Source organism: Rhipicephalus sanguineus, chromosome 8, assembly GCF_013339695.2.
Source record: "Rhipicephalus sanguineus isolate Rsan-2018 chromosome 8, BIME_Rsan_1.4, whole genome shotgun sequence".
NCBI classification, from domain to species: domain Eukaryota; kingdom Metazoa; phylum Arthropoda; class Arachnida; order Ixodida; family Ixodidae; genus Rhipicephalus; species Rhipicephalus sanguineus.
In genome coordinates, this window is record NC_051183.1 from 3700730 (window position 1) to 3727423 (window position 26694).

At 43.8% G+C, this 26694-nt stretch overlaps 1 protein-coding gene across 2 annotated transcripts in view; it reads right to left on the reverse strand.

Annotated features, from left to right (window-relative positions):
* LOC119401227 (venom metalloproteinase antarease-like TtrivMP_A) overlaps positions 1-24272 on the reverse strand; it is a 24559-nt gene extending 287 nt beyond the window's left edge. The window contains exons 1-13 of one of the 2 annotated variants that reach the window (XM_049418723.1): positions 24147-24272; positions 22719-22887; positions 20057-20146; positions 19754-19874; positions 18541-18606; positions 18353-18468; positions 18130-18201; positions 17907-18064; positions 17769-17818; positions 13588-13696; positions 12218-12370; positions 8758-8902; positions 3087-3203 (exon numbers count right to left, since the gene is read on the reverse strand). In XM_049418723.1, the coding sequence (XP_049274680.1) occupies positions 3087-3203; positions 8758-8902; positions 12218-12370; positions 13588-13696; positions 17769-17818; positions 17907-18064; positions 18130-18201; positions 18353-18468; positions 18541-18606; positions 19754-19874; positions 20057-20146; positions 22719-22887; positions 24147-24157 (1377 nt within the window). In that variant the 5' untranslated portion in view covers positions 24158-24272. Of the gene's footprint in view, positions 1-3086; positions 3204-8757; positions 8903-12217; positions 12371-13587; positions 13697-17768; positions 17819-17906; positions 18065-18129; positions 18202-18352; positions 18469-18540; positions 18607-19753; positions 19875-20056; positions 20147-22718; positions 22888-23001; positions 23111-24146 lie in introns of those variants that run through there. The other variant, XM_037667908.1, reaches the window with a different exon arrangement.
* Between the last annotated feature and the right edge of the window lie 2422 nt (positions 24273-26694).

Consider the following 26694-nt stretch of genomic DNA (forward strand, 5'->3'; position numbering starts at 1 on the left):
TCCTGCGGATTTCTTACTTTGATTACTTAACTAACGTTCTTTCATCCTTGGCTGCTTCTTTTATTTTTGACATTAATTCTGCTATTCTGCCTATTCTTAATTCTGCAGCTGCTTTACCACTCGTGCATTCAATCTGTTTAGCGCTACTAATTACTTCCACAAAGATAAAGCGTAAGGATGGTTTTACAACCGTAGAGCCGACCTCTTATTTTGGACTTAAGACCTTGTCGGTAAGCAACCAGTTTGAGCGGTGCCGTATCACAAAAACGAATTAACCATGAGTCTAAACAATGTCGCCATTTGAGGTAAAAGGCGCGTTTATTCGAGTAAAAGCCGCACTAGAAGAGACATTTGTTGAAATAACTTATTCACTGTATGTGCGCTGTATGAAATCCATAGGGTTTATTGTAAGCTGATTTAGCAGGAAATAATTCATTTATGGCAGCTGTTCACCTAGCGGCAGTGATACACAGTGATTTCACCAAATCGCGCAATATTAGGCATCAATTCACTAGGGAGCGGGGAACAGCACGGCGCATCTAAAACCTAATACTCTCTGGCTATAAAATATTGCGAAGAAAAATTGAAGGCAGTTGAATGCCTGCGCAATCTTAGTAAGCGACGGAACTGGCAAGCAGGTGCCATCACCTGGCGAACGCAGATTGAGTTCGTTTTTTTCATCATCTTCTTCTTTCTTTCGTTCATGCTTCTTTCTCTTTTTATCTCTTTCTTATCTTACTCCTTCTCCTTTCTTTATCTCTATATATTGCCCTCCCTCTTTCTTTCCTTGCACCTAATCCTCGCATCACTTCTCCTCACCCTCACTTCATTTTCTCACCCCTTTCTATGTTATACTGTACATCAGGGCTCTCAATCAAAGCTCATCTAGTGGGCCGTAGTCACGAAATTTAGTCCCGCAACGGCCGGGACATTAAGGAAGGTAAGAGCGGGGGAACGGTGGCGTTTGAAAGGCGGCCTTCCCCATATCTTGTATATGGGTCACTCCCGAAGGTGTAGTCTTTTTTTTCATGGTTACATTTTGAAAACGACAGCCGTATGGGATGCTACAAAATGATTCATACCAGTCAGGTTTGTATCTCACGAACGTACCTATTAGGAAAATTATATATATATATATATATATATATATATATATATATATATATATATATAAGCGTTTCTGCCCTTCGCGAGAAGGCAAATCTGAAGACACTCGCTCATCGTAGAATAGTCTCTCGATTGAAATTCACCTATCAATTGTACCATGGTCAATTTAAAATCCCACCCAATCGTTACATAACTAACCCGCCCGTGCGCTTAGATCGTATCCATCATAATAAGACAGTTAGACAACCATTCAGTCATTTGAACGTTCATCAGTACTCATTATTCCCTCATGCTTTTTCATTATGGAATAAGTTACCTCAGGAGATCGTTAATGCGGACACAATACAATCGTTCGCCCATCTCGTCAATAACCTAGCACTTGATTTTTAACATTGTGTTCCTCATAAGTGCTGAGATTTTTTGTATTTCTGTATGAATGCCATTATTGCTATGTATTAATTATATTTTTCCCTGATGTTGAGAATGTTCTGAATTTCGTATCTTGTATTGTATTTTCATTGTTTTCTTTATTCTGATTTTGTCACTGACATTTGTTACCCACTCCTGCTTGGGCCCGAACAGGGCCTGCAGTATTTGTAAATAATAATAATATATATATATATATATATATATATATATATATATATATATATACATGGGACGCTGACTTGAGACTCCTGTTGCACATGGTTGTCCTATGGTACACATCTCACGTCTTCCTCAGCCTCACATGTTTTTCTCATACCCTTGCTAAACTATACTATCCAAAGCTGTGTCATTGTTTACCCACTTCCCTTTCACACCCCTTTGCTATACTATGCAATGCATGACTATGCTATGCTAGGAGCTGCTTGGCACACACCCGCTTTCTATGGCGCATACCAGCGGATATTGTGTGAACGCCACATAGACTTTTGCCAAGCTGAAACAGCTTCGCTGTTAAAATGCCGGGAGATATAGTGCGAGCCAAAGAACAACACTTGCAGTACACTCTGACGAAAGCAATTCTTGGTGCGAGTATACGCGCGGTAGAGAATCGTAAATAGGAATCGTCGTATTATTCCAATTGCAGTATAGGTTTTCGCGGCGCAGAGACGACAGCTTTCCGTTTGGCACTAGCGCATATCATAACGTCTCATACGAATAAGATTTTTTTTCTCGTGGCGAGCATTAGTCACTTTCAAGTAATCGCAAGAGTACAGATCTTGCATCAGGAAGACAGCTCTCTTCCGGGATAGTGTTAACATGTCAGAGTACGAGTTATTGAACCCGTGCCGGTGTTTGAGAAGTATCGCGACGTCGAGGTTAATGTGGAGAAAATTTAAGGTTTCCAGCTCCATTACGAAAACAGAAAGCGTTGTGGCGACAGTGTCGTGAGAAATATTCCAGAATACCGCAGGCGAGACGTTATATATGTTATCCAGAGTACTGTGGTTGTAGTTTGGGGGAATGTGTCTTTTACGGGAGGCAGCGCCTTCGGTAGATACCGAGATACCATATTCGCTCAGTTGTGAAAGCTAGAGCGGCCTATTGATTGACAAGGCTGAGAGTTCATCAGAGTACCATTTCTTCAACAACAGTCCCGAAGTTTTAAGCGCTGACTGGCAAAGGTCAGGCATTCTTCTTTTGAAATTGCAATCAGGCACCAATGCTAACAATCTGACCGAGATAATGCTCGTAGAATTTGCAATTGTTTTTCTGAAAGACGCTCAGTGGTCACAGGTTTGTATATGTATACAAACGAGCTAAGGCAGGTAGAAGGCGATATGCTTGTCCGTAGAATAAACGATTTTAATACAAGTACAACAGTTGACTCTGCCCTTGAGGCGCAGCTTGGAGAATGACCCAGAAAGAAATTGTCCAGCACATCTCTTCCAGTGCTCTGCGTACCTTCCCAGTCCTAAATAAACATATGCTTGAGTGTTGTCCGCAAGTACGCTTTGTGCAACTTGCAACATTAGGAATAGTGAGAAACTTACAGGCTTCTTGCCTTCGCTGCAACGAGTGTTGTCGGGAAAAATCGCCACCTTGTATCCCAAGCGCCATATGTGTTCAGGCATGTGGCAACGTCCTTGGCACTCACGTCTACCTTCATTCTGCGAAAAAATAATAAATGGTAAGTACTAAATTATCTTTTTTTTAATGTGCACATGGTTGGCGCAAAAAGAAAGCTCTGGTACGTAACATTCGGAAGAGAGAAAATGTATTGCAACTACAAAAGCGACTCTCTTTCTCTAAACATTGTGTCTTTACTTTAGATGTTAGGAAATTGTTGTAACATGTTTATATTTCGCGTAACTCTATGTGAGACCTGTTACCTGGCACACGTTAATCTGAGGGTGACAGGAGTATTTTGAATAATTAACGCTAACTTAGTGTTGGAGGGCGCGTAATCTAAATTGCCAGGTAACGCCTTGCAATTGCAGGCAATATGGTCCGCTTCGTTACTTCACTATGCGCTGTTTATGATGCTCGTTTGACTGAAAGTGTTCGAGTTGAATCTGCTCATATTTACCAGTGTGCGAAATACACTACTGAACATAGTTTATTTGTTGTGCAGTTGTTCATAGGCGTGTGGAAGGAAGGAAGAAAACAAGAGAGAAGGCAGTGAGGTTAACCAGGCGCCATGTAGGTTGGCAAACTCACGCATCAGTCGACTCACTCAGACTGAGATCAGCCCGAGGGAGACTGAGTTTGAATGAGTCTGGGTGAGTAATATTTCGGTGAGTTTGAGTCAGAGTGAACCCTGTTCAGTAATGTTTTAGTGACGCCGAGTCCGAGTAAGTCCGGTTGAGAAAATTATCGGTGAGCCTGAGTCCCATTGAGCCCTAAGCGCAAAATATAATTCTTGAGTGAGTGTAAGTGAGCTCCACCTTTTATTGCAGACCTATGGTCCTATCTACCAATTTTCAGCATTACTGTCAGCCTTCTATCCGCTTACGTTCATAATCAAGTCTATCCACACATATGTCAATGCACTCACGTTCATTGGCCACCTCAATATTTATTGGTCATATACGTCAACTGGAAGGGCTGCCATGACTGCCCCCTTCCCCCGGCAAATTCTTTTGCGGAAAGTTCTTGGTAAAAATATCTCGCATGAGATGGGTATTTCATAAAAACGTCCTTACTGGATCTGATAACTGGCATTTGAAGGTATAAGATCAAAAGGCGTATAGAAGAACCCTGATTAAGTAAGATGTTGGCGTAAACGAGCATTGGCACCAACATCGAAAAAAGGTAGTTTTACGCTCACGGACTCATGAGTCAACTTACTCAGGCTCACTTAGACTCAAGTCAAGCCGTGAGTCTGAGTCTAAGTGAGTCCGGCTGAGTAATGTGTTGGTGAGTTTGCGTCCGAGTGAGTCCAGTTGAGAAAACGTTTTATGAGTCCGATTGAGTCCGCTTGATGAAAATATTTGTCAGTCTAAGTCCGAGTGAGCCCTCAGAGCAGAATATATTTGCTCAGTGAGTTTCAGTGAGGTCCAACAGTTTTGCCTACCTATGTCAGGCACATAGCCAGTTGGCTACTCTACGCCCTCATCAGATCTTCGCCGAGGGGGCTCAGTGGTAACGCTGCACTGCTGCTGACCCGTAAAACGCGTGTTCGATCCCGGCCGCGGTGATGGGATTTTGATGTAGGCGAATTGCTAGAGGTCCGTGTACTGGGCGGTGTCAGCGCTCGTTAAAAAAATTCACGCAGTGCAATCTTTCCCGAGCCCTCCAGTACAGAGTGTCTCATAGCCTGAGTTGGTTTGGGAAGTTAAACAGCATAAACAAACCATCTGTGCTATCAGATAGTAAGGTGGCTATGGGTTCAGGCGAACCAAGTGCTGTCACTCAGTTCATCCGCTATGGGTAACTACATGCATCCCGGCCAGAAGTAGCAGCAAATCTTTTCTTGTAATATTTATTTTGACCGAGCGGCGGCTAACGTAAACAAAGTGGAAAGGAAGCCATAATTCCGCGGAACGTTGGAACTCCTGTCTCGTTAGTGCTGATACTAAATGGCAGCTCAATGCGTGTCACTGGCCGCTCGCGATGATAATGCCGGAAAACAAAGCAGAGCGTGGCGGTGTGCTGTCTATAGCTCCGCGCAAATTCACGTTGCTTATCTGTTTATCGATTCGTTTGTGTGTATGTGCGCGTCACAACAAAAAACCAAGGCACAGCAAAATGAGGGAAAAAAGGGTACTCCTCTTTGCTGTGTCTGAGCACAACAAGAGCCGTTACAATTTCAGGCCGTTATCTTCATCAAACGTTCCGCGTGTCGTATTAGGAGACGCCTCCTGGGAGGGGCAGTAGTTTACGGAAGGGCGTTGCCCTTGTCTCTTTATTTTTAACAGCGCCATCTGAGTATCAATTGAATTCGTGTTTCAGGCTATTTGCCAAGCGCTAGCGTGTTCTCCCTTATACTGCTTACGGCAGTATTTTTTCTTTATTGTTAAAAGTGCATAATCCTTGATTTCAATTAACAGTTCTAATTGCTTCAACCGAAGCTATGTCAAGTATAACCAAGTGTTGATACTCCTGCCATGCTATTCTTTTTTACTGATCGCTCTATCAAGGAACCTTATATGTAACCCCCCCCCCCGCCCTTCCCTTACACCATGTTGCCACGTGGAACCCGCAAGGTACCTCCATAACTAAATGATCGCTTTCAGAGTCTTAGGCGACAACTGTGTTATTTCGGCACGAAAGTACAGGCGAATAACCGCCGACGCTGTAGCGGTCTCGATAATGTTCATGCACGTTATATCATGTTACGGTGGACAAGTGGGCCTGTGTGTATTGCAATATCCGATGTAGAAGGCGCGAGGACGAAGACGCACAATAGTAGAGAGGGTCACCTGACAATCCCTTGCCGAGATTGCAAGTGTTCACCAGATTTTCGAGCCTGATGTGTGATCGCCAGGTTCGGAATAAATGGAATTGATTAATAATTGAGGCGAAAAAGATTGTGGAAGCAGGCGATTCTTGCGTGAGTTTGGCCTCCGTATTTTTATCACAAAAAGAGCTCAGTTCTCTTAGTGCAACTGCGTATCGACGCAATGTGACAGCGTTGCCTGTATAAATAGCACCCATGTTATTCCTCAAATAAACATTGTTGGAAGTGCCGCCCTGTGTGAGTGTCTCTCTCTAGTCCCTCGTCGTCTTCGCGCCATCTACATCGGATCACGCTTATAATATTATTTCTAGGCCGTATGAAGTAGGTGTAATGACATACGTTGGATGGTTAGGCAAAAATTGACATTCACTGTATGCGCATCGCGTATCCTTAATGCAGTGTTGAACCCCACACCTAACAATGGCTGTGGCTTTGCGCTCTTTCAATGTGGCCTAGTTTCAATGGCCGCGCGCCACATCTTGAGTCTAACCAAGAACTGGTTGCGAATGGTGAGATGACATCAGAGGGATGCACTGTGTTCTTGCGCTAGTAAGTTTGGCAGGGCGCGTACGCTTCAAGTACCAGCGACGCGGTTAAACAAAAGGCAGGACAAAACGTTTGAGCTACCCGAGCTGAGCAGAAGGACAGCATCGGCCTGCAGTTTTGGGGGTAGCCTAGCGCTATGTCTTGATCTTTGCTACTGGCTTAACACCATGCTTCTTCACTTAATCAGTAGGCGTTTTGCATTAATGTACGCGCAAAACGAACACGTCGATCCCGCAAAAGAAAGCTTCTAGACGCTGATGAAGCAACTATAGGCCTAACACAGTGGCGTAGGGAGAAATTTTTTCGGGAGGGGGGGGGGGGGGGCACGCCCTTGATCCGACGTGGGGTCCGGCAAGGTAAGTGTGGTCAAGTGTCATTTTGTGCTCAGGGGAGGGGGGGGGGCACGGGCCGGGTGTGTCCTCCCCCCTTGATACGCCCCTGGACACGCCCCTGGCCTAACGCTCCAAAGGCGCTTCTGCAATCGAGGTGCAAGTCATTATCACCATTTGCCAACAGCAGTGTCGCAGCTTGGCAAGTGGCAGAATACGCACCAACACGCTCAGAATCATTCGGCAAAAGCAGTCACCCATACCATTCATACGCGTGTGGGCGCCAGATCAGCAACGAGATCACCAAACCTGTGGTACTATAGCAGGAAAGTTTGCTCCAACTCTACTGGCCAACACACACTCACACCCAACCAGAATTACCTTCGTAGCCCTAAGGCGATTCACTCCGCTACGCCGCTCTTGTGGAGAAACCGCGTTTCTTCAACATACGGCACGATGCCTCAGACAACCCCCACTAAAATACCGCGACCCTTACCACACCAACGAGCGTTGGGAAAGAGCATTCGCAAGCCCCAACTTCGAGGATCAGCTAAGACTGCTCGCACGAGTGCATGATAGCCCGAGCTGAAGGCCTCGCGGAACAGGGTGCTTTTCCTTAGGTCATCATTTGTCATCATTCACAGCCTGTTTTAGTGCGCTGCAGGACGAAGGGCTCTCACAATGATCTACACTTTACTCTAGCCTGTGCGAGCTGATTCTATTTTATCCGTGGGAACTTCTTAATTACGTTACTCCATCCAACTTCCAGCCTTCGTCGACTGCGTTTCCCATCCCTGCGTTTCAAATCCTATTCTGTTGCTCTAACTGCCCATCCGTTGTCTGTTCTACGCGTTACGCGGAATGCCCGGATCCATTTCATTAGCTTGGTGTCAGCGAGAATATCTAGCGCCTGTTCTTGCTCCCTCACTCATTCTGCCGTACTCCGATCTTCCAATGTTACTCCTAACATTTTACGCTCCATTGCTCGCTGCGTAGTCCTCAACTTTCTCTGTAGCTGCTTTGTTATCCTCCATGCTTCAGCGCCATATGTTAGAACTGGCAGTATGCAGTGATCATTTACTTTTCACTTTATTGACAGTGGCAGATTTCATGTCATTTATTGGGAGTGCCTGCCGAATACCCTCCAGCCCATTCGTATTCTTAGCTGCATTTCATTTTCGTGATTTGGTTCTCCTGTTAGTAGTTGTTCTAGGTATACATATTTCCTATGTACTCCAGTGTATGGTTTCCAATCGCCAGCTCTTTCTTTTTCCCCAGGCAATTTGGTCCTAAATTAATATGTTTACTTTCTTTCTCTTTCTCTCCTTTTTTTCATACTGAGTAAAATTACAAATTTAATAGCTCATAAAATTGCGCCACTCGCAAATAAAAAGTGGCAGTGGCGGTTAGTGATTCACTAAGAAGCCCATATTGCTTGCATCAACGAAAAAAAGATAATTAGATCGATGGTATTGTTTATTATATTTTTGTTATACAGAACCAAATTAAAACGAAGAGCCAAGCAAGCCACCGAAAGCGTAGGGTACGTTATTTCTAGTTTTAATTGCATTGTAGTAATCATGAAGTAATCGGCAAAGTAATGAAGGTGGTCGAGTCGAAAACAACGCGCCGCCGGCTGTGGTGACCGAAGCCGCCACCCAGGCAAAGGCTGTGGGTGCGATGACCTGCGCAGTTTCGTAGAGAATATAACATAGAAATGTGGTTGTGTACGCATTTGTGCAAATAGTTTCGTCAAGAGGACCAGTCGGGGTGAAGGAGCAAGCAAGATGCTGCAGAAATAACAGCACGAAATTTCTTTGGCTTTCCGCTCAGAGATAACGTCAACATACTTGGAAGCAAAGCTATGACAAACGGGGAATATCTCACCTCGATAAGATAAGTTTCTGACACTTCGGGATAGGAAGCCTTGCACAAGTCTTTAACAAGTCTTCCGGGCAGTTCAGCAGTGAAGTTTTTCTTCTTTATTGTACGTTTTGAACGCAGTTGTAGTAAACAGCTTCCTGAGCCGTAGCTGCACAAAAAAGCAACGTTGTGTCCTGAGTATATCTTATAGCCTATGGCGCTAGCAGCCTCACTATGAGTGCGACGCGCGAGAAAAGCAGGTGTCAATTCTCAGAACGTAGTATTAGAGCCAATGACATCAAAAAAGAAAGTAAATTGTTAAACGCTCAAACATGATAAACCTTCTGCAAAGCATAAGCGCTTTTCCAATTAAATAGACTTTAAAATAGCCCTGCAACACATTTTGAGCATCCTCATGGACGTAGTTGCTTGCTGTCTTGTCAGCCTCCCCCGTGCATAGCTTTCAGCGCGCTTGCTGGCACAAAAGGAAGAGCGTATTACTTAATCATTTTTAAATGCGAGGCATTTCGTAGCGACCTTTTGACACTTTGAGCGTTCATATCTCCGTCTCAATCTACATATCTATCTAACCGCCTACGTCTGGGTGCTCTCATGATCGCCTCCTTAACATGGCGTAGACCGAAACTGGCATAGGAGGCAAAGAGAATTTGACGAATATGACTATCGGGTCATGACATGAATAACGTAAAAAATCCTGTCGCGTACGTCATCAAACCCTTTTCTGCAGACACGTGTGGCACATGCCCGTTTACCACGGGCCATGGTGTACGCGTATGCGCCACACGTGATTAACAGTTTTTATCTACCCAGGCACGGCGAGAACAGACATTAGTAATTTAAATGCGAGAGGGTTAAACAAAGCGACATCGGCAGCGTTGACCCGACGAATAAATTTCTTTGTGATGTCATTCGATGATTACATGAAAAGTGTTGCAGGGCCAGTGTAAAGAAAATACAAGGCAATGAACCAATGACCTATAGTACAGAATCTCACTAATATGACTATAACGCTATATATATATATTTTTTTTCCCTAAGGTGACAAGTATCCAGAGGAATCTGCACCTGATGACGCCACACATTGACCCTTCAATTGTTTTTACGCAATAAACGTTTGTTACTATTACTACTACTACTACAACTAATGCTACTACTACTACTTCAACTACTACTACTACTACTACTACTACTACTACTACTAATAATAATAATAATAATAATAATAATAATAATAATAATAATACATTGTACGTGTGCATTAGGCGCATACAAGACGTTGAAAGCGGCACAACCGTGCCTACAACCACAAATCGAGCACTACAATGGGAAACTGATGCTTAAACAGTTTAATAGTTAAATAAGCTTCTCCCTGGAGCGACAAACAACTTCTGCCTGCTTAAGAAGCGCATCGGTTCGCCTCGTTATCAGGACACTGAGTGCTGCATAAGTGGAGGTGCGTTAGAGAAGCAATGAATTCCTTTCACGTGCAAGCTGTCACGTGGAGACGATTAACGCGTTCTTATTTCACCACTGACGTAGGAGATAAAGCTTCGCCGTCACGAGCAGCAGCCATCTGCGGAATGCCTCGGCGGTTGACAGCGCGGTCATCAAATGACATGCTACGGAAATTCAGCACTATGCGCAGACATTACGAGCTTCATAACCAACGAGAAATCACCAAATTTTCTTCATGTCTCGCGCAATGAGTTATGTCTAAGTTCCAATTTTTGTTATTTCACCATCTAACTAAATTAAAGCAGTATGTTCCTGCAGAAATAAAATGCAATACCGCCAGGATATTCACTGCTCTTCATTGCCTTATATTTAGAAGTCTTCGCCTATTATAAATACATCTTCAAAAGTACAAAGTGGACATGCTGGCATCGCATCTTGGATAGGCTTTCCTTAACACGAATTAAATAGTGGGTACAAATATTTTGACGAGGGAGCATTGAACAAGCAGTGTCGCTGGCGCCGACTTTCGGCAAGTGGACTGTGCTGACAAACACTTTCAGTTATCGAAATGCTGGATCTAGCGATACTCTCCGTTCAACGATTTCTCATCGCTACGGGCCTTCGTCTTTCCTTAATTGATTTCAGGGAAAATGAAGACACAAATGAAGGGACAAAACAAGACACACTAGGACACACACGGCGTTATTATGTTGTTAGCTCGGTGCATGTCTTGTGCGCCTCGCTTTGCCTGGTCTTTTACTAGCACTGAATAACCTGTTGAAATCACCTTATTCAGAAGCGATACTACGAAAACAGCTACGTAAATTAGTATTTCTGATATACCGCGAAGTAGGTGGCCGCCAGGTATGTTAATACATTATAGTCATTCAAATATGTCGATAGACTTGCGTGGTCATTAACATTTTTACTGAATCAGTTCCCTGTTTTCAGGGCGGCATTTAAACTGATTTTCGCGCAGTTTTTGCTTCTGTTTCCGACTGAAGGTGTCGTGTTTTATTGCGATAGCAATTATATGGACAGTCTCGGCTGGATTTTGCCGTCGCCGTCGCCGCCGTCATGCACCGTATATGTATGGGTATGTATATATATATAAAAGCCCCAAAGAAAAATAATTCAGAAAATTGCTTCCGAAGCGCGGAATCGAACCAGGGACCTCTTGCTCCGCAGCGAGTGGCGCTATCCAGTACGCCACGAAACGCAGATTCTCCACATAGCTAACGGCGAGTGCTATATACACACCCTTTACCGCTGGACGGACTCATAGAGGGCAGGCGATAATAAGCGTTTCTTCATTACCAGCGAGATGGCGCTAGGAGCGCGACGCACGCATTTAAAAGTCGTCGGCGAGCTCGCTCGCTTCTTTTTATATTTGCACATGGAGAACCTTGCCCTTCCGCTGTCTGCTCGCGCGGTTTTCTCGTGGTGAGGGGAAGAGTAATGTTTCAAGCTTTCACCGTGATGTCTGCGCTCATGTTACGGAGCGTACGAAAGTCACTCGAGCTGAAGGGATGCCGCTAAACGAACAAACAGAAGATGAGCGCAAACTATCAAGTGTCACAGCTCGACACTTGAAGCACGCTAGTTTCCTTCGCTGCTTCGGCCGCCTTTGGAACAGGAGCGCTGTTGAAACTAAGAGTATCCATTGGCGAGCCTCACTTCGTATAGCATTAGTTTCTTGCTATCGCATTCATTGCTTCGCCCTTGCGGCGAAGCTGTGACTTTTTTTTTCTTGTAACTAACACTTATAGCAGATTTTACTTGCCTAAAAACGGGTGACTGTGCACCCCATTCATAAATCTCGAGAAGTTATTTTTCAGGTTATCATAGCGAAAATGTCATAGATTTTCTAAGACGAATATTCCGCTGGTTATGCCAAGCTTTTAATATCAAGACACAGGTAAAGTATGATTAGTACAACGAAACGAATCACGTCTTCATACTAAAAAATTGTGGTGCTGTTGTATGGAGCAAACGAAGTTGCACGTACTGTATAAACCGCCATATGTTGTTCTGGCAACATGAAGAGAACTTCATGCTGTTGCTGTCTTGAATTTTGTAGCTCATAATGTAGCCGTGGTTCCAGGGACAGTCCACAGATGAATACGACTGAAAGAACTGCCCATCGTGGGGGCATCCCATCCTATCAAGTTACAAAACAAAGAACAACACATTTCACTAATTATCCAAAAATTGCTTCACATTTGCGGCAATGAACTGAAGATACTCAATCGCAATTCAGTCATTCGATTGTAGTTGCGTGGCACGCAGGCACGCAGGAAAGGATTGACTACAACAAGCACTGAGTTTAGGCTGTAAACATCTTCTGTCGAAAGCATGTGTCAGTCAGGCGTCGGTTACATTGCTCGATAAAGAAATATCGTTTCTTGGGATGTCGTGAAGGATCTGCCATGAGTGCGGTTTCGAAAAGGCACCACTGATGATTTTTAACGTCTCACCCTGATGCTTGCTATCTCAACTTCATGAATCCTGTGATGCACCTCTAGTCTTCTGGTGAGTGACCCAGCCAAGTATAACTACAGCATTGCAGTTCAGGAAACTTGTTTTTTGGGTAGGCTGTCCAGCGTACCTTATAACTTAGCCCAAGTCCAAAATAGAAGGTTCGATATAATAATATCTGGGGTTTAACGTCCCAAAACCACGATATAATTATGAGGGACGCCGTAGTGGAGGGCTCCGGAAATTTTGACCATCTGGTGTTCTTTAACATGCGCTGACATCGCACAGCACACGGGCTTCTCGCATTTCGCGTCTATCGAAATGCAACTGCCGCGGCCGGGATTGAACCCGCCATCTTCGGGTCAGCAGCCGAGCACCGTAACCGCTACACCACCGCGGCGGACAATGGAAGGTCCGAGTTATTCAAGTTCGCAGAAAGTATTCCGTGCATCCGTTTGCCTTTTACAAATTACAAAAGTAAAATTACGTCGCCTAACGTACGACTATTCAAAAGTACCGAGAGCAATTAAAGTACCGAGAGCGATTGTCAGCTGCAACATCATATTATCACTAACTTTTGAATCACCACAAGTACTTAAAAAAAACTACATTGTCTGATCAATATAAAGAAAATATCGCAATCAGTCACATTCAAGGATTCGCATTTCCGAGATGTAATATCAGACCCTGCCAAACATTACATGATTTATGATTGCCTGGAAACCGTTAATAAGCGTCTGCGCACGTTGAGTTGTTAGTGCAGGAATAACAGGCACTGCATTATTTCAACTGCCCTATTAACTGCAGGTGTTTTTAAACTGTTCCCGCACCAATTAGCCGTGTACTACATGAAACATAATAGAGTAATTAGTGTACGAATAAGGTAGAGAAGCGCCTCACAAATGTGCGATTTCATGAGCTGTTATTCGCACTCCTAAGAAAGTCCCAACTCTGTCTTCACCGATTCCGACTTTGCGGTTGCTGCATGCTCCTGCCACATACGCGATTCCTAAAAAAAACAAGATACGAAATGCAGACTTGGTAGTAATGACATTACACGAATTATATAACTGTAACTGAACTGCTAGAGAGCGAAAATTTAAACAAAATTTCTCATCACTTTCCCAGTTGAACTAAAATACAGCACATGTGTTTGTTTTATGGCATAATAACCTGGCAAAGAACGAAAGTAAAATAAGAAATACAAATTATTTATCAAGCGTGGGAGTGATGGAGGACCACAAAAAAAGCCCGGTAGCTTGTGAACTCGAAGCCTTCAATAGCGCTGCTCGAAGACCACGGGAGTCGAAACAACGGACGACAGGAGTCGACGATGGCTCAACGCTTTGCAGACCATCGGACAGGTCAGCAACAGGATGCAATGTTTCAAACACTTAACCGCGTCCCCACGCGAAAGAGGGCTATTCTTTAGACGGAAGGATGATACGTTCTGTCATCCTACGTCTCCCTGTGCCCCAACTGTTCTTTAGTCAAGCAAGCTTTGAGATAGATTAGAGAGAGGCATTACCGTAACGGCTACAAGGTGTCGTCGCGTTGGTTTAGCTGCTGACCTTCAGAAAAAAGGATGGCGTCAAGTCTCTGCTGCTGGGGTTGTAGGGCGGCAAGTGAGTATTTGCAGGGAATAGACGAAGGACGAAGCGACGAGGTACTTGGCAAAATTTGTAAATTATGCTAAGTGAGCAAATACCATCTGAAGTTGATTCCGAAGACGTCATTGTAAAAAATCGGGAGCGAGACGTCTTATGACAGTTTAGCGAACTGGGAGCACGGGAAAAGACCATGTAGAAAGGAAGAACCACACAACGCGAGCGCTCCTGTTGTTTCGTTCTTTCTCGTCCGGTGTCTGTTCTCGCGCTCCCAGTCCGATGAACCGACCAGCCCACCTGTCGATCCTTTTGTCTCTGGAGTGGCCATGGCTTTAGTGAACAAGACGCGAAAACACTGTTTCTCCCTATCTCGCTTTGGGCCTTGAAATTTACGGAGATGAAGAAACAAACTTTCGTGAGAGCTTTTCGTGCTGTTTCCGCGCCTCTTTTTTGCCTTTTAATATGCATTACTCGAATCCCACTGGATAAACAGGTCGCGCAAAACAAAAACTTTTGTGTAAGTAATGTCAAAGTGGTTGCAATACTTTTCAAAAGTAATAGTAATCACATTATAATACTTAATGGAATGTGATTGCTTTCGGCCAGTGCAAACTTGCAATTTAATGGAATTACAAGTTAAGTATTCAAGAAAAATTATAAGTAATTCATTGAAATGACTTTAGGAGTAATTCAGCTATCTCCGACAAAAAGTATTTGACTGAATTGTTAGCATTATTTTGTGAAAAGAGCATATGTATGTTGTAGTTTTCGTCGTTCAACGATTGGCAAGTGAGACTGCTAATGAGCTAAAACAAATATCGGCACTATTATTTAAGGAATGTGACCCACATATCCTTGACAATTATTTTATGGGACAAGTCAAATACCACAATCAAAGTATTGAGTAAGAAAGGCGTGTGGCACTTAGTAAGAAGCTATTTTACGTCCAAGCATCATCGGCGCATCAATAATAATGCGCTTTCAAAATGCGGCAAAGTAAAAGCGAGATATGTGGTGTGTTAGAAAGGAAAATAAGCTGCAAAAAATACATGATCTCACGAGGCAGCGAAGAGGCAAGACCTCGACGTCCCCACGTGGGAGGCCTAGGCAACGCCACTAGAATTGATGGTTCTCAATAAAGTTGATTCCTGCCTCCTCCCATCCCTGTGTTAGTGAGAACAACGGTTGCCGTTGGTGGCTTCATTGCGCCAAATTGGCTACATTTCGACCCCGTTTGGCAACAAAAATTCCGGCTGGCTTCATGGCTTCTATTTGGCTACTCTTAAGCTTCGGATTCGGCGCATTAGGCAGCCGTTTTTCTGATTATTTGCAGATAAAATACACGGGTTTTAAGCTTTTCGGTCGTTTCAACCGATGCGCGCGCGCGTCCGCCACTCACCAGCAGGCTGGTGCGCATTGAGATGCCCCTACGCAACGCTTGGCGTGCTTGTAAATACGGAGTGCCTAAGTTGCGTGCATGTTGGCGAACGCGCGGCGAGCACGCTGCTCATGCTGCCCGCCATTTATGCTGATGTTGCGCGGTAGTTTCTACGAGTAATTCCGATGCCAAATGCGTGTTCTCTTGTATACATGACAGAAACAGTGATCGACTATAGAATGAAGCTGGTGAATTCATCTTTAACCAGACTTCACTATCCTAACCTGGACTTGTTTATGTAAACACTACTAATCAATTTCGGTATGTCGCTTCAAATGAAAACTGTTTCACCGTTTAAAGTTTCTACCAAGTGGCTGGCTGGAATGTTCCAATATTACTATGTATCTTGCAAGAACTCTATCTTTTATACATAAGCTACGTGCACCTGCAATGAACTTATTATAATTTGCTGATTTATATGCGATTTATTTAAGTATTGAAGACAAGGTTGGAGAAAAATCGACTCCTATTTGTAAGGTATGTCTAATTCAAAATGGCACAATTTATTAGTCAATACTAAAGACTATACTCATAATACCGCTTCTGTTCTGGTTGGCTGCAGATTTGACAGTAATGTTTAATGGCACGGCTACTTTGGCAACTACATTAGGCTTCAGTACAGGCTCCTTTTCAAGTTCACCCAACGGCAACCCTGGGGGAAACCATAATGCGAGAACTGTCGTTGTACTACTGACATAACGCGCGACCAAATGACTAGAGGCAAGCTTACATGCTATTGGCATTGCAAAAATGTAGCTGCGCTAACATTTCGCTTAGAAAAAATGCCGCGTGAACTTAGCGCTAGATTCAACGCAACCAAAAGACATCCAAGTGATTTATAGCGAAAAGGAAATCGTATTTTTAAACATTAAGAAATGTGCATTTTCTAAGTTGACATACGCGTATGCCAATGTAATAAGGGCCGCAATTGAATAAACAGCAAACTAGGCAATAATAAAAAGCAACCAATTTGTATGAGAAGCCTTATTGGTAAATTCTATCTATGCACTTTCTGTGAGAACCTTCTGTAAGGACTTTCTGTAAGAAAGTTTGGCAGGCCTTACCCTCTTGTAACACAAGAAGGCAAAAGCAGACTTCACACCGGGAAATCGCGAGACACATGGTGTGATCTTGGGTTAGATTCGCCGTACGACGAACGACTATTCGCGCCAATATGAACAATATACAGACGTCCAAGAAGTCTCAAAAGTATTCGGAGTCGATTCTCACGCGGCACACCAGCTGCTGCATGTTGCCGTGCGCATGCCGCGTCGGAATGAGGGCCGTAGCTAATGCCAGCGGGAGACACGTGCGACGTGAAGGCGCAGGTAGCGCTCGTGTCACCGGCCCGTTCTTTGCCGCTCCAATGGCTGCAATCACCCTGCCCACAGATCGTCTCATTTGGCGGTATCACAACTCAAAGCGGCATGAAGAGATTCGTTAAAATTTCTTTCTGACATGGAATGATTCCTAATTGAATAAAGCGATGATTGAAGTGAACCATGTCTGCAGGGCGACACCCGTTGAAAGGCCATTTCGCATCTTTGTATGGTTTATTCATTTATTATTGTGTCGTTGTTTTGTTTCCAAGAGTTTTACGGACGACGGAACTATATTAGTGATTCATTACCGAAGCTACGGCATCACTCAGTACCGATACTGCACGATGTTGTTGTGTTAGACTGGCTTCTGCTGTTTTTGTTCAAATTAGCAGCGAGTTTCGGACTTTGTCATATTACACATTCTTGACACAAACATTCAAGGGGAATCATCAATTATTTTAACAACTTTTTCATTGACTTATTGCAGCGTTTCCTCAAATATCATGTACATCTCAAGTGTCTTCATATATTTTGAACAGAATCATATGCGCTGACTGTACAGGAAGAGTAACAATATTGCAAAAATTGAATTCTAACTACGTATAAATTCGTCATATTATTCTTAATTTAAAACAATGTCGCTGCTCAATGGCCACACATGTTTAGTACCACATATAAGGACCTGCATCTTGAGTAGCATCCAGCAAAACTCACCCTGCAATTCGAGATCCCAGTGGTATCCGTTGTATTGTGCCATGTTAAGCCTGCAAAAAACATGGCATACCAGTATTGCAAGTCAAATATTTGTCGAGCATTCACGCTCCTCGCGCGTCGTGGTGCAAGCAACCTTACCCAGTAATGAGATATACGGCGTCATACACGTCATATTTGTGCGGGTTTCGCTCCACATATTCTTGAAAAGTTTCCAGGGTCCGATACCCGGCAAGAAGCTCGTCCACGCGGTATAAAAATTCTTCCGTGTATACCTGAGCAGAACCAGAGTCAGTGACCTGAACTCAGAAAAGCTTGATACCAGTTTTTGTGGAGGCGCACACGCGAAGCAAGGCAAACTTACGTCGAAAATTTCGATTGCTTGAAGCAGGAGTCGTATTTTGATACCACGTACTGTCATGTACCTTACGTTGACCTCGAAGAAGCATAAATACCATTATTTTGTGAAAGTTTCGCATACAAATGTTAGAAGTGGTACTTTTCAATGAATTACTCAAGGAACATTTGTCAATTGAAAACATTGAAATTAAGTTCCTAGTTTAGCTTTCTGGAAGGAAGTTTCTTACCGAATTTATACAAATAATTAAGTATCTCATAATTGTTAGAACACTTGAAAACTTGCTTCGAAACGTGCTGTCTACAGCCACCAGTAGCTCCGGGCGTGCTTCAGCATTTCCGCCATCTTTGTGAACAGACAATGCAAAAGTTAGACTATGAAAAGCACTCGTGAAATGATGACAAAAAAGGAACCTACCGGCTTTGTCATTTCGTTCAGAAATGTTTCTTCCGCTGGACACCTGACTGTTCCACTGAACACCAACTGTAAAGAAAATGTTCGTTTGCTGAGAAATCAATGGTATTGATTACATTGCCCAAGACTGAACGACCGGGTACATGCAATATCAAAATTAATGCAGATTTGCCAATATTTTTGCAGAATTATACTGGCGGAAAAGAATATTAATACACCAGTGTGGTAGCTTGCAAGGTTTTAACGGCGAAGCTGTTTAAGCTATCGGTAACTTGTGTTCCGTTGTGCAATAACCCACATGTGGCTTGAAAATTTGAAGTGCACCGAAAAACATAGACTAGAAGAAGCAGACAGGACAGCGCTTACACTCACAACTGCGCCGCAGGCGCAGTTAACGTACAGTGTAGAGTGTTTTATGGAACACTCACGGTCAAAAGAAGCCACCCCTATTTTTTTGCACCCTTCTGTGGGTGCACTCTACACTGCACGGTGTTAGATAATGACTGCGCCTGCGGTGACTGCGTGTTGTGTACACCATTGCCTTGTCATGTAGTAGCTCCTACGTAGGACAGACGGGGAGGTGTCTCAACATCCGTTTGAGAGGGCATGCTAGCTCTTTGCAGGGTGCGCCGTCTTCACACATTGCCCTCCACTGCCGAGAGTGCGGCTGCTCACGGGGACTGAGGCGTCCGAATCGCGGAGGTGTTCGAAATGACGAAAAGAAAGACACGTGAGGGAGCTACCCGTCTATATCTCTGATTGATGAGGAAGTGGCTTTCCCGGAACGTGCGCTGTTCTGATCTTGTACGCATAATAATATTGCTGCGGTTGTCGGTCATCTTTGGGGGGGGGGAAACCCGGTTTTGTTTTTAGTTGTTTTACCCACATTTATCTTTGGTGTTTTTTCTAATAAACATTCAGTTGTTAGACAGCGCCTGCATCGTCATTTCTTTTTCTCGTCCGTGTTCCGTTTGCACTGGCCGTCCTGAGTATTTGCCAACTCGCCCCATTGGATACCCTATTACAGGCTAGTAAAATTTAGAATGAAAGAGACAGCCTTTCAGCAGAGAAATATTAAATACACATGTGCATACAGCAAGAGCACTAAATTCATGTAATTCAAATCTCGTAGATAAGGCTGCTGAGTTTCTGTCTGACATCGTGGCACATGTTCCAACAGTGTTCTAAAATGTCGGGAAGTTGTTTTCTTGCTTACTATTTGCGCCATTGGGACTTGTGTCGTCAGAAAGTTCATACAGAACATGCGCAGTTCTCCCGTCCACACTTCTTTCGTCCATTAGAGGCTTTATTCCCAGATTCGGTCCCAGCACACCTTCCTGTAAGATCTGAAATGTTACAATGGCTCCTCCTTGCGGTGAAGCAATCCCATAGAAATACAGTGCGCTAAAGCAGTGTATCGTTCAGTGAAATGAAGGAAAAAAACACCAGAAATGTTATTCCTAAGAGCCATTTACATAGAAATCCACCGTAAATCTCTTAAAATAGAACATTGCCGTACCACTTGAAGTCCTCTATCATCAGACACCATAACCGAAGCCAAATGATTGATGTCATGGTAAAGGTCTTGTTCTAGTATTTCGCCGTCATGCTGCAAAAGAAGGAATAAAATTACTATTGAGATTTGATGGGCCCGTTTATGGGCTTTTCCTAGTTTAGTTCGCCAATGACTTCTTATAATGATAATTACGCGAAGGCCTTCCTCTAACGGCAATTTTTTATGAATGGCGGGAGTTTGCTTTTTGATGACATGTACAGTATGATTACGAGACACGATTAAGTAGGACGTTACGGGATAATTTTGACCATCACATCTTCACGGTGGAGTTATATAGAAGTAGTACATGGGCGCTTTTGAAAATTCGGTCGCCATGGATGAAAATGCAACTCGACGCCTCGTGCTCAGGAGGACATGATCATTGATATGTGCACTAAGCCTCCACTGCGGAGAATGCGGTAGGTCTTGATGTGTTAATATTCTGTTTTGTTGGACGCGTTGGGTTACCGAGAGCAAATGCTGTTGAACCGTGATAGTTGAATAATAGAGTGGGACCTGGCCGAGATCTCACATGTAAGAAACTTAACGACATAAATCACCACGAAATGTGGTATGTCTACCACAACCATGAAAAAGCTCTACTACAAACAAACTGACAGGGTCGCTTATGCGTTCACTTAAGACATGATTCGAAGACGAAAGCCATTTTTCTTCTTATTATTCTCAGTCGATGTAGTCATCCTGCCCTGCCACCCTCCGAAAGCTTTGCGCACCTAGCGTTGTTTTGCATTGCCTCTAGGATCGGAGGCACCTTTGACCAAGCTACGATGTCATGCGATGATGACATCAGTGGCGTGACGTCACTTGACGTGACGTCACGGGAGAGTGTTTGACGTCATGATGACGTGACAGATTTTAGCTATATGTGACGTCATGGTGATTATATGGTGGCGTCATCACGTGATGCTCATTTTTGCATAAGTCGTCCCCGACGCCGACGGTAATTTCAAGTTTGATGATTCATATGAGGCTTTCGTCTTAATAACGCGAGGTTTTACAATTACTAGTGGGTACGGTCCCCGTACCCACTACTAAACATGTGTTTGGATTGCTACGAATTGGGATGGAGTACCCCAGACATATCAAGTGATGAAAAACTCGGAGGACGCTTGAGCATTGCCTTCAAGAGTAGAACGCGTTAGCGCAATCGGGCCCCGTGTGCATCGCCTTCCCCACTGCCAGCCTGGCCTCAGTACGCGGTGCATGACTCAACCGTGCCGAAACAAAACGAACGAGTGTGCTCCTCAACATTGGCTATATCAAGTTATGCTAGAATGCCTACTGCAAGTACAGCTGCGAAGTGCCCACTACGCCATAATCCTTCCTGTCGCGAATCAGCGAGTGGCCCACAACGCGAAGGAGACTCCTTCCACTACATGATAATCATATAATGTTTTCCCCAAGCAGTTCCCAGTAATAACGTCGCTGTGTGGTAGAACGCCTGCTTACCGGGCAGTCGGCCTGGGTTGGATTCTCACACGAACCAAATATTTTTATTATTTATTTTATTTGCATCTTTCTCGACTTTTCGGTCACGCATAAAATGACAATTTTTCGCTCACAACCAACCACGCCGACACCGGAATATCTGCGAAACGAGCTCTTTAACGCTATCACGCTAAAATTTATCGCTTATCGCTAGAGTCTTGCTGCTGTTGGGCAGTGCGCTTGAAACCACCCTGCCGACTACTGGCCACCTAAATAGCAGGGCAATATTAGGCATCATACGGCAGATCCAGAAACGGTGCCGCTTAGAAAAAGTCGGGCTATCGCGCACAAAATAAAAAACAATTGCTGTCAGTCTTCAAGTTGAGGCAAACTGACATTTTGAGCTGACGTTTTTTTAGTGACGTATTGCCTCAGCTGTTCGTGCACAGGCATCAAGTTCTTGCTATTTGCATGAGCCTACACTGTACATTTTTAGGCCCGTAAACCTCATATATTTTAAACTGCCATTAGTAATGTCTTATTACGGTGCACTTTAGGTACAATTATCACGTTAGGCGACTAATTTCAGTCTGAAGTTCGCACAGTCGTGGTTTTATTTGCACGAACTTCTACCTAGAAACCGAATATCACTAATCATCAAAGAGGTCACACGCTGTTATGTACAGAAGTTGCTAAAAACTGGAAGAATTTAGTTAAATTTAGCACATACCTATGGTAAGTGCGTACACACTTTTCACTATTGCAAAGTACCCCAATACCACGAAATCTAATAAGCATATTCTGACAAATTTTCTTCCGCGGAAGCTGTCCGTCAACTTAACGATAGTATTTTTCGATCTCGAATCATTTATCCTGGCGTCTAGTGAACATGATGGGGAGACTATCTTTTCGTCCCACAAGCACCGCGTCGGTAGTTTGGCTCTTTCTTTCGTGAAATACGTAGTAATGTAGAGAGATCTTGCTGAACGTGAATGTGTATTATTTCTATAAAAAGTACAACTTCAGAGAAAAATCTACTTGGATAGCAATATTGCCTTTGCTTATTCCCTCAGGATAAAGTCTTATATTTATATTTGTGCCTCTGATTTAGTATAAGAACATAACAAGCTGAGGCAAATCGTGAGAGCATTATCAATAAACAGCTTGCTTCACTTACGTAGGTGTGCTTCATGACCTTATCTTCGTAAGTCCGAAGAAGAAAGTTCTTGCTCAGAATCGAACTCTTCTCAAGATTCAGTGTAAGATCTGCGATTTTCAGCACCTTGGCACCATTAGCACTCCGTCTTTCTAGCATCTCAGGAAAACAATTTGTTGGCCCCCGATAACTGAAAAGAACCATTGCAATAGGTCAGAAGGTCTGCGTGCTGTACCTATATCAGAATACCAAGCATGAACGATTGCATAAGAGACGTGCTGATAAATCGACTTTCTCGACCTACAAGATCTGCACAAGGAAGTATCTTTTAAGGCTCATTTCGGCATCATTAATGGTATCGAAGATGCAAGACAAGCAGGCCAGGCAGCTCTAGCAGGCCCCTGTTTGTTCCGCTGGTACTGCCCAGGCTCAAGCACAAAGAACAGTGGTCATAATGGTGGTATACAAATAAGAACAGTGAAGTTAAATGACCCTCAAATAACAAAATATATTCAGTGGTAGGTTGCCTCAACAGTACTGTCATATAAGTGAATTATCAGCGGTGAGTGACAATGAAGAAATGTGTGAGATTGAACGTTACAATTGTGTGCGACATCTATAAATATCGAATAGGTTTGTTCTGTCAAGAACATATATTCCGAACTATAGGCATATTGTATCATCATCGTTATCACTATTATCGCCATCTGCCATCATTACATGCGTTTCTCGGCAGCTGTCACGAGCATCGAAAGTGTTTTGGTTTCCAGAAAGGCTGCTCACAGCAGCTGCCATCTGCATAGTAGGGGCTTGAGTGTTGGCAAATGAACATAGGGACGGTAACACGCCAAGTGCGCTGCCGTCCCGTCAGTGCACCGACATGCATACTGAAAAAAGACCTGCCTTATTACGTTCTCTCTACCGAAAGGGTGCATTCGTGTTGCCTGATGAGCAACAGCCATCAGCATTATCTATATGTTGTGCTCTCACTAAGCTGTAGTCACGTGATTAGTGTTAGTGCCGCGCAACCGGTGCGTCTTGCTCATAAATGGTATGCGCGCTATCGCCATAATAAGCCATTTCTAATAGGAAAGTGGCGAGGTAACGATTATTCTTGCGGGACAAAAAAGACTTGCCGAAAATTGCAAGCTGTCTTTTAGAGTGTTCGAAATATGAGGAACGCTTCAACCAGGGGACACATGTGCTGAGCTGCCAGATCGTACAAAAATGCGAAAAGTTTAAAACTCTTTCATTCGTTGGTGCTTTAGGTGGTTAATACTTCTTCATTTAAGAAAAAAATCAATACCTTACTCAGCTGCAGGCAAATGCATGGATTTTAACAGATTATATGTCAGCGTAAGGCAAGCGGCTTTTTAATGACAAGTTTATGCACAACAACCTATTTGACATCGCCGGCACAAAAGAGAAAAGCATATGATGCGTACTTACGTTTCGCGCATTCCGTCTGATGCAATTGTAGAAAGACGTAAAGTAATATTTGGATTACGATCATCCTGTTTTTATTGCACGAAAAGAAAATAAACGTGCAGCTTGTAAGCACTAGCTCTACATGGAACTAGCGAACTGACACGAACGCCCATTTCTCATATTATTGTGCAGGTTATTTTTATGCGCTCTAAGAGCATCTAAATGTTTAAGAAGAAAGACATATATATATCCTGCCATTTAAGCGTTGTTGAGCTCCAACTTTTTTGTTGGGCTGAAGTCACAAGTGATGTCTGGAGGGGCGACTAAACGCTTAAAGCATTAAAGCATGCCCGCGTGCAAAATATGTCCCCGGACAAACCCAACTGCCAACGGAGGCCTCATCGCGGGTAGCCACATACGGAACAATTATTTTTTCAAAATGTTTACGTGAACGGCCTTTAGAGTTTTGCTAAAAAACTTGTGATGTTTTATATCTATATCGCCTATTTCTGATGCCCTATTTCTATTTGTAGTAATCACTTAGGACCAAGGGCGCAGTATTTATCTTAATTTTTTCCAAGATTGCATGGACCGAGCGGAGGAGAAATGCGAAACGCGAATCAAGTTTTTGCATAGGTCTTCACTGTCTAATGAGTACATAATTGTATTGAGATGACATCATGAAGGTAATGGTATCTCTTGGCGCGACTTGAACGAACACTTTCATATGATTAATGCAATGAGCACTTAGATCTGAGGCAAAATTTTGTGGAGGACAAGGAGAACGAACGTGCTCTCGTTTTATTTTCTGTACTTGGTCATTGTGCTAAAGAAACCTGAAGAGAGATATTCTTGTGTAGTGTTCCTACTTAAAATAACGGAACAGCATTAAAGCTTCAGTATGGAACTGGCGTCCATCTTAATCCGCTTTATTTTTAACTCATCCTCCTTTTCTTTCCTGCCCCGGCTCTCGTGCTTCTTCATCTTCTGGCCAAAGGCTCATACCGCTTCACCCTTCCCGCTTTCTTTTAATTACCCCTCCTGGGATAATACTTGAAGTCATTCCCAATTGAAGCACATTCAACTGATCCACGTTCACCAGTGTACCAGACAGTCTTCAAAATTCCGTTCTGTGTGGCTGTCTTGGTCACAGAGTAAGGCCCGTAAAATTTGGCACTGGAATCTCTTATTCCTTTCTCACTAGTACGAGGTCGGTGACTTGAATGTCTGGCATGTCTGCTCGATGCCTCTTGTCGAAATTCTTTTACATTCGTTTTCGGTACCTCTCCTCCTGTGATTTTTGTTGCCTCTCCTCGACAATCTTGAGGTTTTCCAAGAGTCCCAACTCATGGTCTGCCTGCAGAATAGGGGTTTCTCCTGTAGAAGCGTACTGTGGACTGCACCCCAAGCCACTTGTGTAGGATCGGTTATGATGTTTTACGGCTGCTTCTAAAGAACATTTCCATCCACCAGGACAACTATCCTACATCTTGATGTACTGTTTCACGTACCGTATGGCACGTTCTGCAAGCCCATTCGCCGCAGGATGGTATGGCGCACAGAACTTGATCGATACATTGTGATCTCGACCCCATCTTGCTAGCTTTTCACTCTTGAACGCGGGGCCGTTATCGCATACGATTGTCCGCGTAGTTCTAAACCTGTCTCTTTCGAGAAGGGTTATGACGCTATTTGCATCTTCTTTTCCTGCTCGTGCCGCGACCATCCTTGTGCATTCATCTATGGCCAGCAGAAAAGCTTGCGTTTTTCTGACTCCTTCCCGTTTCTTGTTAAGTTCGGCGAAATCCAGGTGAACTACTTCAAAAAGCACGTTCGAGTGGCAAGGTAGTATCATGGTGTCCGTAGGCTGTTTATACTTGACTTTGTGTATTTCACACACATGGCATGAACGAACGTACTGACTGACGTCTTTCTTCATGTGAGGGCACGTAAACCTCTTGACCAACTTGTTGTAGGTACGCCAAAATCCGTCGGTGTCCTCCAGATTCTGGGCTATCGTGGTACAAGTAAAGCACTTGCAAGCAAGAGTTGGTGGGGACTTGATACCGACCTTCAGTAAAAACCAGTTGTTCTGAGCCTTCCACAGCTTCACTTCATTGATTTCTTCAGATTATTCTGTGTTGTTTTGTACCATCAATCTTGATAGAGCATCTGCATCGGTTAAAGCGGTCCTGGTCGGTGCGAGATGGTGAAGTCAATTGCTGCATAGTGGAAGAATCCTACGAGCACAAGGCTATGATGGAAAAGTAACGTTGCATGATCAGTGGGCCTTTGTAAACATCGAGTTCCAGGGTCAGGAAATAGAGAGCGAAGTGTTGGTGATAGAGGGGGGTGACGTACGACTTTTTGCTATCAAGACCAGATATAAAGAAACTAAAGATCAACGTGTACTGGGACGATGTGGTTCTAGTCGAAGGAGTAGCAAGGAACGAGACAAATCCGGGTAGACAAGATAATCTACGAGTTGTCAAGTGCGCGGAGGATATCGCAACGACCTACCCTGAACTTGTATGCATAGGAAGCTATCCTCAGGCGATGAAGTCACACA